We start from the raw sequence: 18,609 nt of genomic DNA on the forward strand, positions 1-18,609 counted from the left end.
CCAGGAAAAGACGCTGACAGCCCTGCCCCTCCATACTTGTCATAGGATGGATGCTCCTCGCCGAAATCCCGAAGATGCTTCTTCTGCTTTTTAGTCAGGGTGCTGAGCAGCTGGCTCCGGCTCCGGCTCCCGCGTTTCCCCATAACAAAAATCAAATTTGTCCGCCTTCAAAACCAGCGTAACACACCCAAAAATTCTATCTTCTACCCGCCGGCGTGGGCTCGCCAACAGCGCTTTACGGCAGAAGCAGGTTGCCATAAAGCAGTCCCGCTTTACGTCGCGCTTGTACGACAGGCGTCAGAAATTTCTGCTTCCGATTCTGCCCCCTAGCGAGGCTCTTTGGCAGCACAGGCGCGCGTGCCCGCTCCTTCTCGGAGTCCTACCTGGAACGTTGGCAGGTAGGCTTGGGGCCGCCCGCGGTGAGTTAGGGGGTGGGCGTGCTTTGTGCTTCTGTTTTGGTTGTGGGAATCAACTTGCGTAAACATGTAGTAGCGGATATGGTTGAATGAGTGACTTTATATTATATTATACTGTTATAAATATACCAACCAATATAGTAAGGGTGGCCACACATCTCACTTCATCCTCACTCAGGACACTAGCCTGATACTGCAGATAAGGAAAGTGACGCTTAGAAAAGGTTACATACTTCCTGACCAGGCGGTGGCGCAGTGAATAGAGCGTTGAACTGGGATGTGGAGGACCTAGGTTCAAGACCCCGAGGTCGCCACTTTGAGCAAAAGGCTCACCAGCAAAGTCGCAGGCTCGAGCAGGAGGTTACTCGGTCTGCTGAAGGCCCGCAGTCAAGTCAAGGCACATATGAGAAAGCAATCAATGAACAACTAAGGTGTCGCAACGAGGAACTAATGATTGATACTTCTCATCTATCTCTGTTCCTGTCTGTCTGTCCCTATCTATCTCTCTCTCTCTGACTCTCTCTCTCTGTCCCTGTAAAATAAGAAAGAAAAGGTTACATACTAGCAAGAGAGATAGATGGAAGCCTAAGTCTTTCTCATGTGACCACCGGCTCTTATCCCTGACATATGTGTCCTATATCAAGAATGGACACGCAAGACTGAGATTCTGTCCTGATCCCACCCCTCATAGTCTGAAAGTTTTGGAAAGTCCATAGAAACAGATGTGTTCCTACATTTTTCATGTTACAAGAGCAGACACACAACCAGAGAGTTAAAGTGACTTTCCTAAAATCACCCAGAGAGCCAGATGTTAGGAGGAAGCAATAGAATATGATCATGTGTTTAGAAAATCAACGCTGGGCAAAGGGGGATGGAAAACATTTTAAGGTGCAGTAACCCTTTTACACCTGATCTTAGCCAAAGGCCAAGAAGCAATGGAGTAGTAGCCTGACCAGGCGGTGGCGCAGTGGATAGAGCATCGGACTGGGTTGTGGAGGACCCAGGTTCGAGATCCCGAGGGCGCCAGCTTGAGCGCGGGCTTATCTGGTTTGAGCAAGGCTCACCAGCATGAGCCCAAGGCCGCTGGCTCAAGCAAGGGGTCACTCGGTCTGCTGTAGCCCCACGGTCAAGGCACATCAATGAACAACTAAGGAGCCGCAACAAAGAATTGATGTTTCTCATCTCTCTCCCTTCCTGTCTGTCTGTCCCTATCTGTCCTTCTCTCTGACTCTCTCTGTCTCTGCCACAAAAAAAAAAAAAAAAAAAAAAAGAAGCAATGGAGTACCGTTTTATACCTTGATCATGGTGGTAGTTACACTTTGTATATAATTATCAAAATTAATCACACTGTACATTTAAAAATTGGTGAATTTTAATGTATGTAAATACTATCCTCAATAAAAGACAAAGCAAAAAAACAAAACTGGACTCAGTACTCCAGGGACATGCAGAGTGTGCAGGGCTTGAGACCAGGGGACAAACACAATGACACTTTTCTCCTAAGGATAACTAATAAGATCATGTTCTATAAAAACAAAGTGGTAATTCATAACCACAAAATTCACCTGATTTTTTAAGGTGAAACAGGAGCCATGAAAGAGTGTTCACTCGGCTCTGCTACTCAGGGTGCTTCTGTGGGAAACTCTGAGCTTTGCCCGATACTGTGTCACACCTGCAGAAGTTGTATTGGAACTATTAGGATCCTAGTCTTGTCAGTTCTCGTGGCCATCTACTACTCCTAATTAGATTCTGGGAGGCTGAGGTGGGGTAGGGAGGGCAGGTAGAAGGAGTATCAGGGAAATATGCAAACAGCGGTTGGTGCCGGCAGCTGGCCTAGCTAAGGAACCCATACACAAACAGACATCTGTCTTCTGTCTAATGGCAAGATAAAAGGCACAGTCACTTATGTTAACAAAAGGCTATGTGTAAAATGTCATCATATATTTTAAGGCGCTAATCACAGTATAACCTGGTTGTGACAATAAAGACTCAGACTTTTATTCCCTCCTCCCACCCTCTCCCAAGTGGCCCAGCTTCCTTCCCCCGAGGCAACCAGTTTCTTGGTATTCTTCCAGAGATCTATAAAAAGCTATACTCTTGAGCAATTGAGGTGACTCCTTACTCTCTTGGTTTCCACATCATTGTAGTCCTGCGGACAGGTCTAGACTGTTCCCAGGTTCAGGCAAAAATGTGCCCAGCTCCACCCAAGTGGCCTCCTCATTGGTTCACTGAGCAATGGGAAAGGGGCCCCCCTTTCTCCTGAAATTATTTACATTAGCTTTTGACAACATAAAAGGGGATACTTTGTGGCATTTTAATTTGAGAGTCCAGAATTTGAATGTTTTTTTTCCACACCACCACAAGTGAAAGTTCTCTTAATAAAACCCAGACAAAGAAGATATTTGTGCCAAATAGTGAAGGTTCTGGGAAAAGTATAATGAAGGTAAAATTTGTTCTTCACTTTCTCCTTCCCACAGATAGGCTTCCTTTTCCTTCCTCCAAGGTTTTCTTTTACCCTCAGGCACTCAGTCTTTTCAGGAGTAGAGGCAGTCCAGGACTAATCGTTTATGCTAGTTTGTAAAGACATGTTTAGGAATTAATGCTACATTTCCCAGGGTATTTGCAATTTCCAGGAGACTCCCCAGGATAATGATCTCAAGGAGTGGGAGAGGGATAGTTATCCCTTAGGACAAGAATATCAGAATGTTCAGGGAGCTGCGGGAAAGAGGTGATGTGATTAAACAAAGAAAGAAAAAACCACTTGCAGACAGACAACAGTGTGGGGATTATAGGAGGGCAACGGGACTGGCAGGAAGCAGAAGGAACATAGATGGTCGTGAAGGGAAGCTTGACTTGGGATGGTGAACACATAAATTGTAATATGCAAATGATGTATTATAGAATTGTGTGCCTGAAACCTGTATAATTTAATTAACCAGTGTCACCCCAATAAATTTAATAAAAGAAGAATGTTCAGGAAGGTGTTAATAATTTTTTAATAAAATTTTTTTTTTGGAAAATTTCAAGTATATACAAAAGTAGACAAAGTAGTATAATCACTCCCATGTACCCATTACTCAGAGTCACCAATTATCAACACAAGGCTATCTTGTTTCATATATATGCCCACCTACCCCCTAGTACCCCTCTGCGTTATTTTTTTTATTATTATTTTTTTTGTATTTTTCTGAAGCTGGAAACGGGGAGGCAGTCAGACAGACTTCCACATGCGCCCGACCGGGATCCACCTGGCACACCCACCAGGGGGCAATGCTCTGCCCATCCGGGGCGTCGCTCTGTTGCGACCAGAGCCACTCTAGCGCCTGGGGCAGAGGCCAAGGAGCCATCCCCAGCGCCCGGGCCATCTTTTGCTCCAATGGAGCCTCGGCTGCGAGAGGGGAAGAGAGAGACAGAGAGGAAGGAGAGGGGGGAGGGGTGGAGAAGCAGATGGGTGCCTCTCCTGTGTGCCCTGGCCGGGAATTGAACCCAGGACTTCTGCACGCCAGGCCGACGCTCTACCACTAAGCCAACCAGCCAGGGCCTTTGTGTTATTTTTGAAATAAGTCCCAGACACCATATTATTTCAACTGTAAATATTTCCTTTTTAAAAAGATTTTATTTATTCATTTTTAGAGAGGAGAGAGAAAGAGAGAGAGAAGGGGGGAAGAGCAGGAAGTATCAACTCCCATACGTGTCTTGACTGACCCGGCAAATCTGGGGTTTCGAACCGGTGACCTCAGCATTCCATGTTGATGCCCTATCTACTACGCCACCACAAGTCAGTTCTCAACTGTAAAAATTTCAACTGTAAAAATATTTAGTATGGCTTTCTAAAGACAAGAGTTCTTTTTTAACAGCCACATCTGGCCTGACCTGTGGTGGCGCAGTAGATAAAGCGTCAACCTGGAAATGCTGAGGTCGCCGGTTCGAAACTCTGGGCTTGCCTGGTCAAGGCACATATGGGAGTTGATGCTTCCAGCTCCTCCCCCCTTCTCTCTCTCTGCCTCTCCTCTCTCTCTCTCTCTGTCTCTCCCTCTCCTCTCTAAAATGAATAAAATAAAAAAAAAATTAACAGCCACATCAGCATTATTTCACCTACAAAAAGTGATAATTATTTAATATCATCAGGCTTCCTGTCAGTGTTCAAATTCTGATTGTCTTATAAATATGTTTTTTGTGTTTTTACACTTTGCTGGGTCCCCCCTCCCCCCCTTAAAAGAGGTTTTTATTGCCAGTAGTCCACAGTTGGTATTTCACATTATCTCTCAGTCCCAGGGCTCCTGGGTTGGACGGTCCCAGGGAAGGCCTCCCTGTGGGGGTCCCTGTTCTGTAATTGGTGTTGGGGGGAGATGGAGAGGGTGAAGGGTCTTGCTTTGCCTCAACCACATAAAACTCCACTGTCCTGTCTGGGCCTCAGTTTCCTAACTGGGTCCCTGGGAGGGTCCTGGGGCAATCCAGTCCCTCACAATGCCTAAAATACCAGGGGACTGTGGCCTGGCCCCCTCCCAGAGGACTGGCCCCCTCCCAGAGGACTTCCTTCCTATCACCTTCTTCCACCATTCCTACCCCATTACCCCAGAAAATTTTTTTTAAATTTTGTTAAAACTGCCTGAAATTTCTATGGGTTCAGAAACCACAAACTGATCAGCAGAGACAAGGAAAGAGGGACTGAAGCAACGGAAAGCCTTTGAGCCAGTTTCCTTCTCTGCACAGGTTTCTTCTTCCTGGCCTTGCCCACAGTTTGGCCCAAAGGCTGTTGGGAAATTTGCCTTCCTGGATGTACCCCGGCAAGAACCCCCAACCCTATATGCATCTGGATCTGGCCTTCACAGACCCTTAGCTGGAAGCACTTGAACACATAGAAAAACAAGACGAAAACACAGAAAAACCTGAAATCCCAGATGAGGCAATGATGTGAGGGAGCCTCAGTAGCCTGCCTCCTCTTGGTAGTGGGGGGGCGGGTACTGCAGGGCCTTCCCTGGGCTTGGACAGTCGCTTGCTAATCCTGGAGCCCGTCAGCCACTGGGCCTGTGGGCAGTACTTGGGGTCATATATCTGCCAACCCAGGACAAAGACTTGGCTTCTCTGGCTGGTGCCCTGCAGAGACATAGAAGAGCTCTCACATTTGTCGGTCCCCAGCTTGGTGTCATAGATGTGCCGCTGGGTCCTGGAAGCCACCGTGCCCACCTGGCTGGCACACTTGTTGGCACTCATTTGCAGGCTGATGGTTGAGTGGTCCATGGATGACAGTATGTGATTCTTGGGGTTCTATAGATGCCTTCTCATGCCATATTCACCAGGCCTGACTGGCACAACACTTACTGGTGCCCATCTGGAGCCCAATGACACACTGGCCTACCTTCATGGTGGCATCATCCAGGTTCTACTCCTGCTTCTCTGAATACTTGATGCTGATGTCCACATCACTCTGCATCCCCTTTGTCTTGGCCTTCCCTGCCAGAACCAGAAGAGACACCTGCCCCTGTGTCAGCTTTCCGCTCTCGGACAGGTCATTGGCCTCGAGCAGGCCCAGGGAGTTCATGCTGCAGTTGCCCATGGCCTTGATGAAGTCGGAGGGGTTTTCTAGCTGGTGCCAGTTTTGCAGGGAGCGGTTAATCTTTGGGACTTAGTCCAGCTGCAGTTTATTCATGAGTGTGCATAGGATAATTCCGTCCTCCAGAACCCTCTGGAAGTTGGGACCATGAGTCCCTCCACCCTGCTGTGGAGTTCCACTTCCTTCTGAGAGTCATATCTGGACAGGATCTGGTTCTTGACTTTGGCTGGAAGCCTATAGGAGCGGCCCTTGTTGAACTGTGTGGAGCTCCTGCCGGCAGTGGGACCATTGGCCTGGTGGGTATAATGATAGTGGGCGCCTACACTTTACTGGTTTTCTGGGTTCTATTGTTCTTTATGTTTCTTGTGAAGAGATTATTGGACCTAGAATTTTGATCAGACTTCATCATCATTGGTATTTAATATTTCCATCAGGAGGCATATAACATCTGGTTGCCTTTGATTTTGTGACATGACTGGCCATTGGTTGCTTAATGTCGAAATTTGTTACTCATTAGAGGTTTCATTCTACTTCTGTCATAGGGGCAAGATATTCTAATTCTACCATTTTCCTTACCTAAATTTTGGGTACCCAATGATATAGTTTATATAGGTACAATAAAGGATCGATTCTCTCCCTTCAGTTACTAGTTTTCAACACAAGGAGTCAATTCACTAGATCATCTTGTGGTATTTAAGTTTTTGATTTTGTGTTTGGTGTCATTATTAATTTAGTTATACAATTTGATGTGTTTTAATCCCTTGAAAACATGATGGTGTATATGTTTTGAGAGAGCTTATTTGATATACAACTGTGTTTGAAAAGACATAAACCAACCACTTTCTTTTTTTTTTTTTTTTTTTTTTGCATTTTTCTGAAGCTGGAAACAGGGAGAGACAGTCAGACAGACTCCCGCATGCGCTCGACCGGGATCCACCCGGCACGCCCACCAGGGGGCGACGCTCTGCCCACCAGGGGGCGATGCTCTGCCCATCCTGGGCGTCGCCATGTTGCGACCAGAGCCACTCTAGCGCCTGAGGCAGAGACCACAGAGCCATCCCCAGCGCCCGGGCCATCTTTGCTCCAATGGAGCCTTGGCTGCAGGAGGAGAAGAGAGAGACAGAGAGGAAGGCGCGGCGGAGGGGTGGAGAAACAAATGGGCGCTTCTCCTATGTGCCCTGGCTGGGAATCGAACCCGGGTCCTCCGCACGCTAGGCCGTCGCTCTACCGCTGAGCCAACCGGCCAGGGCCCAACCACTTTCTAATGCAAGTTACAAAATGTAAGCTGAGGTCTACCTGAGATTCTCAAGGGTGGGGTGGGGAAGTCAGAGCTTGAGGATACAGATCAGATACAGGGGATGTCTGAATTTTGAAATGTATGTTATAATGAGGCACACAAATTCAAGACATGTTGACACAGAGCCATATATAATCCAAAGGTATGACTCTGATGGTAAAAGTTTAGACATCTCAGCTACTGATTTGGGAGGATTCTGGGGAAAGTGTGAGTGTCTTTGTATCTGTCTCCTCCTGGAGGCCTGAAATCAGAGTCTCCTACGTACAAGACCAGCCCCTTCACCACATGCATATGTATATGTCTATGTACACCCCAACACAATCCAGCCTCTCCCTGAGTGTGCTGGCAGAAATCAGTCTTTTGCTACCCTTAAAATGAAGTGGGCTTATTTATTCATTCAAAAAAAAAATTTACTAAGTACTGTGTGCCCAGTGCTACGCAAGCAGCTGAGGTGAGGAGAAAGAATAAGACTTATGCGGGCCTGGCTCTGGCCGGTTGGCTCAGTGGTAGAGCGTTGGCCCAGCGTGTGGAAGTCTCGGGTTCGATTTCCATCCAGGGCACACAGGAGAAGCACCCATCTGCTTCTCCACCCCTCCCCCTTTCCTTCCTCTCTCTCTCTCTCCCCCTCCCGCAGCCGAGGCTCCATTGGAGCAAAGTTGGCCCCCTGGTGCTGAGGATGGCTCCATGGCAGAGCATCGCCCCCTGGTGGGTATGCCGAGTGGATCCCGGTTGGGCACATGCGGGAGTCTGTCTGTCTGCCCCACCACACACACACTTTGGAAAAATACAAAGAAAATAAAAAGACTTCCACCCATTTCTTCAAGAAGTTTGCTGTCTTGTCCGGGTATGAGCAAATACACAAATGATCACAACACACTGTGGTCAATGCGGAACTGATAAACTCTGGGTGCTAGGGAGGCAGGGGGGACAGTGATTTGGGTTGGGGGTCAAGTGGGGAAGGGGAAATCCGCTGCCATTGGGCATCTGTAATCAGCCACATTCCTTAAACATTAGTACTGAACTCAAAATTAATCTGGACTCTAGATCTTAGGCTGTATGAGTGTTCCAGTTGACTTTATGAACAGCGTGTGTGTGTTCAAAACAGGATATGAAGGATACAGAAGAACAGGAAATTAGAAAGCTGTGTAGTCATCGGGTCCCACAGTGTGTATTGTGTATGGAGCAATAGCTTTCTAGGTGGAGAATATTTTAGAAAATGAGATTATGTCATAGAAAAGAAAAGCTTTGTAATGCACTTAAATACACTCTACAATAACATAGAAATGCAAAATATTATGACATATACTAGTTCCTACCCTTTCTCTTCCTCTGTACCCATAACAACTTACACATGGTCAAGCCCAGAGCGTGGCCTGTAGTGCCCTTTAATAAACATGCTACTTCCGGTCTATCAGAGATTGATTTACTTTGGGTCTAGGATAAAACAGAAATATTTTGTTAGATTATATTAATCTAAAAATGAACCCAAAATGCTCTGCTGGGGGAAAAGGTTTACATCTCTCTCTCTAGTGGAGTACTGGTCTAACTACACTGTTTTTTATATTTTTTGGTAAAGGTTCGGCATGAATATGTTCCTTCATTTATCAAACATTTGCTAAACAAGCCCTGGCTGGTTGGCTCAGTGGTAGAGCATCGGCCTAGCGTGCAGAAGTCCCGGGTTCGATTCCCGGCCAGGGCACACAGGAGAAGCGCCCATCTGCTTCTCCACCCCTCCCCCTCTCCTTCCTCTCTGTCTCTTTCTTCCCCTCCCGCAGCCGAGGCTCCATTGGAGCAAAGATGGCCCGGGCGCTGGGGATGGCTCCTTGGCCTCTGCCCCAGGCGCTAGAGTGGCTCTGGTCGCAACAGAGCGACGCCGGAGGGGCAGAGCATCGCCCCCTGGTGGGCAGAGCGTCGCCCCCTGGTGGGCGTGCCGGGTGGATCCCGGTCGGGCGCATGCGGGAGTCTGTCTGACTGTCTCTCCCCGTTTCCAGCTTCAGAAAAAAAAGAAAAAGAAATTTAAAAAAAGGAAAAAAAAACATTTGCTAAACAGATACTGTATTCCAGGCATGAGGCATCAGGGATTTAAAAAGCTCAGACCTCAGATTTTTCTCTTAAAGATCTCATAATCCAGGTAGGGAAACAAAGCAATTAACAAATAATTACACTGTCATAGGTTAAGCACTGTATTAAAAGGATGTACAGCCCTGACCGAATAGCTCAATTGGTTAGAGCATAGTCCCAAAGTGCAGAGGTTGCCAGTTCGATCCCCAGTCAGGGCACGTACAGGAACAGATTGATGTTCTTTCTCTCTCTCATGTATGTGCCCTCTCTCCCTTCCTTTCTCACTAAAATTAATTTAAAAAAAACATTAAAAAAAAGAAGGATGTGCAAAGGGCTCTAGGAACCTAGAGGATAAGGAAACACTCCGTTGTTGGGGGAGGATCATGGGGAGCTAAATAGGGTGTGCCCAGTCGGGGTTTCCTGGGTAAACACATGGGGAAAAAGCATTTCAGAGAGAGGAAATAGCACAAGCAAAGGTGTAAAGATATGTTTGGAGAACTGCACGTGGTCCATGTTGCTATGGAGGATGTGTGGGAGAGGAGAGGTTGCAAGGGTAGGCACGTGAGAGTCAGTCTATTAAAGGCCAGTCATGCCTTGCTATGGGGGTTAGGCCCAATCCCATTAAAGGATTTCAAGTGAGGGGGTTGTGTGATCAGATCTGGACTTCAGAGATATCATAGTGCTGTCTGATATGTGTGACAAGGCTATTCTATCTTCCTTTTTTGATGCCCCTGAGCAGTTACTTAATAATGTTGCCTGGCCTTGGCCAGTTGGCTCAGTGGTGGAGCGTCGGCCTGGCATGCAGGAGTCCCGGGTTCAATTCCCGGCCAGGGCACACAGGAGGGGCGCCCATCTGCTTCTCCACCCCTCCCCCTCTCCTTCCTCTCTGTCTCTCTCTCTTCCCCTCCCGCAGCCAAGGCTCCATTGGAGCAAAGTTGGCCCAGATGCTGGGGATGGCTCCTTGGCCTCTGCCCCAGGCGCTAGCGTGGCTCTGGTCGCAACAGAGCGACGCCCTGGATGGGCAGAGCATCGTCCCCTGGTGGGCGTGCCGGGTGGATCCCGGTCAGGTGCATGCAGGAGTCTGTCTGGCTGCCTCCCCATTTCCAGCTTCAGAAGGATACAAAAATAATAATAATAATAATAATAATAATAATAATAATAATAATGTTGCCCACCAACACTTTGGAGACTTTTTCATATTTTTACCAAGTATTTCCTTCCACTTCTCAGTCTCTCTCTCTCTCTCTCTCTCTCTCTCTCTCATTTAGAGAGAGAGAGAGAGAGAGAGAGAGGGACAGATAGGAAGGGAGAGAGATGAGAAGCATCAATTCTTCATTGCAGCACTTTAGTTGTTCACTGACTGCTTTCTCATATGTGCCTTGACTGGGGGGCTACAGCAGAGCCAGTGACCCCTCGCTCAAGCCAGTGACCTTTGGGCTTAAGCCAGCAAACATGGGGTCATGTCTATGATCCCACGCTCAAGCCACTGACCCTGCAGTCAAGCTGGTGACCCACGCTCAAGCCAAATGAGCCTGCACTCAAGTCGGTGACCTCAGAGTCTCGAGCCTGGGTCCTCTGTGTCCCAAACCAGCGCTCTATCCACTGACTCAGTACCTGGTCAGGCTCAGTATCCCTTGAAATTGGTATCTCAGGTTTCTCCTGATATAATCATCCTAAATTGATACTGTGGTGGATTCAGTTTTTGAAATCCATACCACCCATGTGGGGGGCATGGTTACAGCATGGGCCTGTTCCCCACAGCTGTTAACTTCTGTCCTTCCTTTGTCCTGTGGCCTCAGAGACCCTGTATCCATGTGTCCAACAGATGTCAAGATCATTTGATTTGCATGTTAAGCCTGAGAGTTTTATTAGACAGCCAATGGAGAAGTCCAGAAGGTAGCCAAAAGTGTGTGCACATCTGGAGCACATCTGGGGTTCAGGGGAGAGATCCAGGATGCCAGGATGCCCATGCACTTATGGGAGTTGTCAGTATGTGAGTGAGACCAGACAAGATCACCTATCATCAATACAGAGAAGAGGCCTGGGAACGGAGCCCTGGGGTCCCACACATTTAAAAGCCTGGGGGGGGGGGATGAGGAACCAGCAAGATGACTGAGGAGGAGCCACCATTGTGGGGGCAGGAAAGCTGCTGTTGTTTCTCATTTGCTGACTGGTCCTTCTCAGGAAAGGCAGGTTCACAAAGGGATTACAACAGCAGGGTTACAACTCTGATGGATCTGGATTCAAATCTCAGTCACCTATTAAGTACTAAATGAGTTCATATATGCCACTGGGTTCAGTATAGGACCTGGAGGGCATCTGTTAAGTTGTCCTTGATTGCATGCTGGGCATATGGTGAGTGCCGGGGAATTTATGTGAAAATCAAACAAAGGCCCTGGTCTCAGGGAGCCCATGATCCAGAAGGAGGGAGCAGTCTAGAAGTAGATGATTCTCCATGGTATCACAGTTTGACAAGTTCCTTAATGCAAGTGTGAGTCATGCACTAAGAGACCAGAGAGGAGGAGTCATTAATCCAACTGGCAACGGCTCGCTTAAAAGTGATACATTTTTCTCATTTGCCTTTTTTCATGCCCTCTTGCTCAAGAAAATCATGACTCTTCTGAGCATCACCACTCAATCTATGTGATAATTTATTATTATTATTATTATTATTATTATTATTTTGAGGAAAGATCTGGAAAAAAATCCTCGGGGTAGAGATTATGGTCCTAGTTTTCAAAAATGAAATTAAGAATTACCATCTTGCCTGACTGTGCGGTGGCGCAGTGAATAGAGCATCGGACTGGGATGCAGAAGACCCAGGTTCGAGACCCCGAGGTCGCCAGCTTGAGCGAGGGCTCATCTGGTTTGAGCAAAAGCCCACCAGCTTGAACCCAAGGTCACTGGCCCCAGCAAGGGGGTTACTTGGTCTGCTGAAGGCCCGTGGTCAAGGCACGTATGAGAAAGCAATCAATGAACAACTAAGGTGTTGCAATGCACAACAAAAAACTAATGATTGATGCTTCTCATCTCTCCGTTCCTGTCTGTCTGTCCCTGTCTATCCCTCTCTCTGACTCTGTCTCTGGAAAAAAAAAAAAAGTAAAAAAAAAAGAGTTACCATCTTACCCTGGACAGATACTCGGTTGGTTAGAGAGTTGTCCAATATGCAAAAATTGCTGATTTCCTCCCCAGTTTGGGCACATGCAGGAACAAATCAATGTTTCTGTTTCTCTTTTCCTTCCTCTCTCTAAAATCCATAAATAAAAATTTAAAACAACAAATAATTTGAATGAAATTGAGCCTACAATTGCCTATCAGCTCAAATCAACAGCAGCTACTGAAATGCTTGCCTACTTATTTTTTTTTTAAATTATTGATTGATTTTAGGGAGAGAGGAAGGGAGACAGAGACAGAGACAGAAACATCAATCTGTTTCTGTATGTGCCTGGACCCGGATGGACTGGTACCAAATCGCTCCAGAGTGCAGCCCTCATGCCACAGGCAAAACTAGTGAGCATGTTGCATCTGGGTGGTAGGCTTCAGTGATCTTGATCTCTTTGCCTTGGGCAATGGCTTACCTGACACTTGGGGGGCAGCTTTTCCTTTAGCTAGTGAAGCCCCAAGACTGTCAGCCTTTCTCATGTTTAACACCTATACGTTCCTCACGAACAAGATCTTCTAGTGTCTTCTTGTGCTATTTCTCCTTGCTTTCTTCTCTATGCATTCATTCTGAACTAACATTTCAGAAATAAAATTGGAAACTGAGGATGTCTTTTCTGAATGTATTATAAATCCTAGCACTGAAAATTCCACCAAGGCAGATTGCAAAGCTGTTTGGAGCTCAGCGTTGAGCACAGAGGGGGGCTATCCTTGCTCTGCAAACTTCCAGCTCCTGCAGCTCTGCCTGAAGACACCACCAGGGATTTGGGATCCAGATGAATGTTTGGATCATGGTGTCCTCCAATCCTGAAGTAACTGTAAGCACAGTCCCTCTGATGGCTGGCAAGGATGAGGGTGAATGTATGTGGGACAAGGCAAGTTCTACCAGAAGGGAGATAAGGGTAGTGCCGGCAACGGCTGAAGCATTGTCAGCTGGGATCCAGGGAGGAAACTTTTTCAACCACACAAACAGACACCCTGGAATCAGCGGTTTCTCTTCAGGAAACAGAAAGACCTTGACAAATCTTTAAAAGAAAAGAAACTCAGGGAATTGCATATTCCTGATTTAAAAATGAAGAGAGCACTTGGCTTTCATCTTAGAAAGATCATTAAGGTTTATTCTCTAAGAGGGGTATATATTATTTAAAGAATAATCATCTTTCAAAGTTGTCCCTGTGCTTCAGCTTTTAACTGAAAGGACTGAGTGTCATTTTTTTAAAAATTTTATTTATTTATTTATTTATTTATTTATTTATTTATTTATTTATTTATTTATTTATTTCACAGAGAGGGATAGATAGGGACAGACAGGCTGGAACAAAAAGAGATGAGAAGCATCAATCATCAGTTTTGCAACACCTTAGTTGTTCATTGATTACTTTCATATGTGCCTTGACCATGGACCTTCAGCAGACCGAGTAACCCCTTGCTTGAGTCAGCGACCTTGGGTTCAAGCTGGTGAGCTTTTTGCTCACACCAGATAAGCCCATGCTCAAGCTGGCAACCTCAGGGTCTCAAACCTGGGTCTTCCGCATCCCAGTCTGATGCTCTATCCACTGCGCCACCACCTGGTCAGGTTGAGTGTCTTTTAATGTAGGGATCCCAATGACTCTTGAGTATAAAGCAGTGGTCCCCAACCCCCGGGCCGCGGACTGGTAGCGGTCTGTGGGCCATTTGGTACCAGTCCGCAGAGAAAGAATAAATAACTTACATTATTTCCGTTTTATTTATATTTAAGTCTGAACGATGTTTTATTTTTAAAAAATGACCAGATTCTCTCTGTTACATCTATCTAAGACTCACTCTTGACACTTGTCTCGTAAGTTCGACAATTATATTTAAAAATACCACAGTTTTTATGCCGGTTGCATAATTTTATTTTGTGCATTTATCCGTCCCACCATAAAGGCTAGTCCATGAAAATATTTTCTGACATTAAACTGGTCTGTGACCCAAAAAAGGTTGGGGATCACTGGTATAAAGAACTGAAGTAATAAAAAGTCACATGCTAAAATCCCAACAACCAGTGTAATGGTATTAGTAGGTGGGGTCTCTGCGAAGTAAGTAGATCCTGAAGGTGGAGCCCTTATGAATGGGATTAGCGTCCTTATCAAAGGGACTTCAGAGAGCAACCTTGCCCCTTTTTTCACACAGTGTGAAGACAGCTTTCTTTCCATTTATTTAGTGAGAGTGTAAGGGGAGGGGGGGAGAAACATCGATTTTTTGTTACACTTATTTATGCATTCATTGGTTAATTCTTGTAAAATGTGCATCCTTGGCAACCTTGGTGTATTGGAACAAGGCTCTAACTGACTGAGCTTTCTAAGAGCCAGGAAGTGGGCGTTCACCACACTGAATCTTCTTGGACTTTCTAGCCTCCACAATTATGAGAAATAAATGTCTGCTGTTTATAAGCCATCCAGTCTATGGTATTCTGTTCTAGCAGTCCAAACAAACTAAGACTACGTGAATAGATTAGCAAGAAGTCAAGTCTCCCCTGTGGTTTGGCCAAGTCTCTCTGTGATGTGGACCCAATCCAAAGGGTCAGTCCTGGTTACCTTCACTTTGAGCAGTCACTACTGAAGCCTGGGGACATTCTCCCCTACTTTCCCCTTCTCCTTTCCCTATATTCCCTCCAGCCTGTGCCCTCAGCTTCAGGAGTGCCCTACCAGAGCTAGCTCCCAATGAGACTGCGCTTTAGGGTCCAAACTCTTCAAATGACAAGTGCATGCCCATTTCTCCAGACACCCCCTAATGCAAGCCTGGATGGGCTAGAAGGAGGTTTCAACATCAGCCACACATGTTACCATAGCCTGTCGTCTCCTCAGATGGGCTCTAGGCCCTAGGTCACTGGCCTCGGGTCTCCCTTGTCATATGGTAAAGTTCATGTCAGTGTCTTTATCACAACTGTCTGTCATTGAGCTTCGGTTAGAGCACCCCTAGTTCATCTGACATGTTATGGTAACTGAATCTCAAAGAGACTAGATCAATAATGCTGAATATGAGCTGTTCTTGTTGAGCATTATTTGTTGTCTAAGCACACGTTTCTGTTAAATTAAACTGAATGGAAGAGGAACGATGGGGAGGAGTTGGCTTTGTGCTCCTAAATAAAAGTGTGTGTGTGTTGTAGGTTGCAGGGAAATAAGCAGGCTTTACAGACCAGGCCCTGGGAATATATTCTTCTGAGATCTAGGACTCTTCTTTCTTGTGATTTCCCAAGAGCATCTAGAATATGACCAATATAAACATATTAAAGACGGATTCTAGGTGACAGGGAAATTTTATAACCTTTTGCTAATTTGCCATCATTAGAGTCTACAGTCTAAACTTCATGAACTTATGGCCCATTTGGGCAGGGGCCTTGCACTGAGGGTGGTAACCACATAGAACATTTCTGTAAGTTTTGACAATCATATAACAGGCCAGATAGAACCCACACTGTAGAAATGCCAGGAAACCTAGAGCTGTCTGCTAAGAGCCCTGGGAATTCAGAGAGAGAGATGCTTCTTTGGCCTATCACAGTTTAATTTGTCACCACCCAGTGAGTAATGCTGTTTGGGTGGTGCCCAATATTGTACCTTTAAGGAATAAAATGCTGCAGCTGTTTCCGTGGAAGAGTTGATCACATTCTTGGGAAGAGCAGGGGGATGCACTCCCAGAAATAATTAAGACAACAGACTGTTTGGGATCGCTGGCATGGCCTTTCTCTGCAGCCTTTCTCTGCCGTGGCAACAATTGTGTGACCAGCTCGCTACATTTGGAGGGAAATACACGTCCTCCTGGGTGGTCCTTCTGCACAAGGACAGCTTCAGTCTTGGACTCAAGGAAAAGTTTGCTCTGAGCAGTCAGGGCATTTGGGTTGAGAGGTGAGACAGCAGCAGCTGGCATCCCTCCTGTCTGATCCAGAGCTAGGATAGAAACAGTACCTCCAGGCTTTACCATTCATCAGGGCTTTTGGACCCAGGAAAGTAGGCACACATATGTCCCAGGAGGGGGTGGCTACTCGCCTGGAGAGCTGGATGCCTTGTTGTGGTGAAGAATCATCTGAAAAGGTAACCCCCCCCCCTACACACACACAAAAACAAACAAAACAAGTCCAAGTTGGGTTGGATGTGAACAAGGCCTGGGGCTTCTAACCCAGCCCCCGTATTGGATTAGAAGAGGTTGGCCATCTCCTGGGAGAGTGCGTTGGTATTTTTTTGCAAAAAGCAAAGTTCCCCAGTTTTCTACAGGGGTATGAGAAAAGTCACTTTTAATTATGTTAATTACAACAACAGAGCACTTACCTCCTTAGGAGAGCTTTTCATCTTCAAAGGGATCCAGGATGGAGCATTAGCTGTTGACATGAAAGTGCAGTTTCTGAGCTGATGTAAGAGGGCCCCTGGCTGTGTGGCCCGGGTGCCTGGATGGGGCCTGGCAAGCCAGGGTTTGAGGAGTTCTTGGCTCTAGGATGGGGAGCAGGTCAAGGCCTGGGTCTGTGTCCTCACTGATCTTGGAGAGGTGGGGGTGGAGTGTCAGCCTCAGCCCAGTTCTCCTGAGCCCTGACCCTGTGTATCGGGGCCAGATCAGTACAGAACACCAGTGAAATGTGAATTTCAGATAGACAGTCAACACATATGCTACACACAAACACACACACACATCCCTCGTGCAAACAGAGGCTGGCTTCCTAGCTGATAGACTCCTACCTGAGAGGTCAGCAAGTCAGGGCGTGTTCCCGCAGGGCCACGGGGAACAGGCCTCTCCAGACCTGTCTAGACCTGGCCTCTTTCACACCCACCCTGCCGTGGGAATCAGGGAAAGTCCTCCTTAGGGCTCTCGAGGGACAGACAGCATGTCCATCCTTCTCACCTTCTTTCTTTGCCTTGGATTTGGGGATGAAACAGCCCCAGGAATGGAATGACTAAAGTTTCCCTTCCCTCCCCTCCCATCTTCTCTTCTTTACACCTTGACATCGACATCCACCCCACCCCCTGGGGCCAAATACCCCCCCCCCCCACACACACACCATGGCTCTGAACTGCTGGAATAGAAATTCCTGTGACAAAAACCAGAAAGAAATGGTCACTGGGCTGCGATGAGCTTCCTGCCTAGGCGGTGGAATCTGGGCTGCTAGGACGGGTCTGGGCCTGAACTAGAAATGCGGCTGGTTTCCCGGGCTGGGCGGGAAGGGAAGACAAGCTGGCACTTGCCTTAGCACAGAATAGGAACCGGGAGGTGGGGATGCCTGCTCTGAACCAGGGCGAAACTCACAGAAACTCACAGGGCCTCCAGACACTGACGCACCGGCAGAGTTTCCCAGGCCCTGGAAGCTCCAGATCCAGCCCCTGGGCTCAGTCATTCAGGGTCAAGGACAGAGCAGGTTGCCTCCTTCACGCCCCCAGGGCGGACAGGTGGTCACAGACATCCCAGATTAGCATTCAAAGCTTGAGTTCCCCTTCATGACCTAATGGAAAGGGCATGAGTGGGACAGATCGGCGGGGCGGGGTCAGCTTCCTACTCATCATTTACCAGCCAAGTGACCTTGGATACGACTCTCTTAAAAATTGAATTAAAAATTTTTTTCCACAATGTACTTGAAAAGAAAACTCTTTAAGAAAAAAAGAAGTGTGTAAAATGAAACTGGCTGACTGGCTGGCAATGCTGTGCAGGGAATTCCTGACCAGCTGGCGGGACATTGAATCCCAGCTGTTCCTTCTATGACAAGATTCTAAAAAGATTCCAGAAAAGCTAATATTGGTAAATAACTCTTAAAATTGGGAGCAACACCTCTCCCGTAAATTGTATAGTTGGTGAAACATGCTACTAAGTGTTTTCTTCCATTCTTAACCTTTCTTAGTAAATTATAACTGTATAAATATATGAATACAGCATGACACACTCAACTAATGGGCATCATTCAAATCATTACCAGCCAGTTATGGACATATTTTGCACTCTAGCTAACAAATGTTGACTGATTGACTAAAGTATTGTCTGATTAGAGGAATAGAGGAAGAGAGTAAAAGAGGAATTAATTTGGAGTTGTCTGAGTGGATTTTAGTAGAAATGCTGATGCTTATTTAAGAAGACTCATCACTGGTGTTCTATTTCCCCAAGTCCCCCTTCGTGGGGCTCTGCTA

General features: G+C 46.7%; 1 protein-coding gene and 1 pseudogene across 2 annotated transcripts in view; both read right to left on the reverse strand.

Moving 5' to 3' along the window:
* Nucleotides 1–240, reverse strand: part of UTP25 (UTP25 small subunit processome component) — a 33,011-nt gene extending 32,771 nt beyond the window's left edge. For both annotated transcript variants that reach the window (XM_066361823.1, XM_066361822.1), the window contains exon 1: nt 37–240. In XM_066361823.1, coding sequence (XP_066217920.1) covers nt 37–143 — 107 coding nt within the window. In that variant the 5' untranslated portion in view covers nt 144–240. The remainder of the gene's footprint in view (nt 1–36) is intronic.
* Nucleotides 241–5,341: 5,101 nt separating this feature from the next.
* On the reverse strand, nt 5,342–11,061 carry LOC136391997 (calponin-2 pseudogene; annotated as a pseudogene).
* Nucleotides 11,062–18,609: the final 7,548 nt, after the last annotated feature.

The sequence above is a fragment of the Saccopteryx leptura genome, chromosome 2, assembly GCF_036850995.1.
Source record: "Saccopteryx leptura isolate mSacLep1 chromosome 2, mSacLep1_pri_phased_curated, whole genome shotgun sequence".
In the NCBI taxonomy this organism is placed as follows: Eukaryota; Metazoa; Chordata; class Mammalia; order Chiroptera; family Emballonuridae; genus Saccopteryx; species Saccopteryx leptura.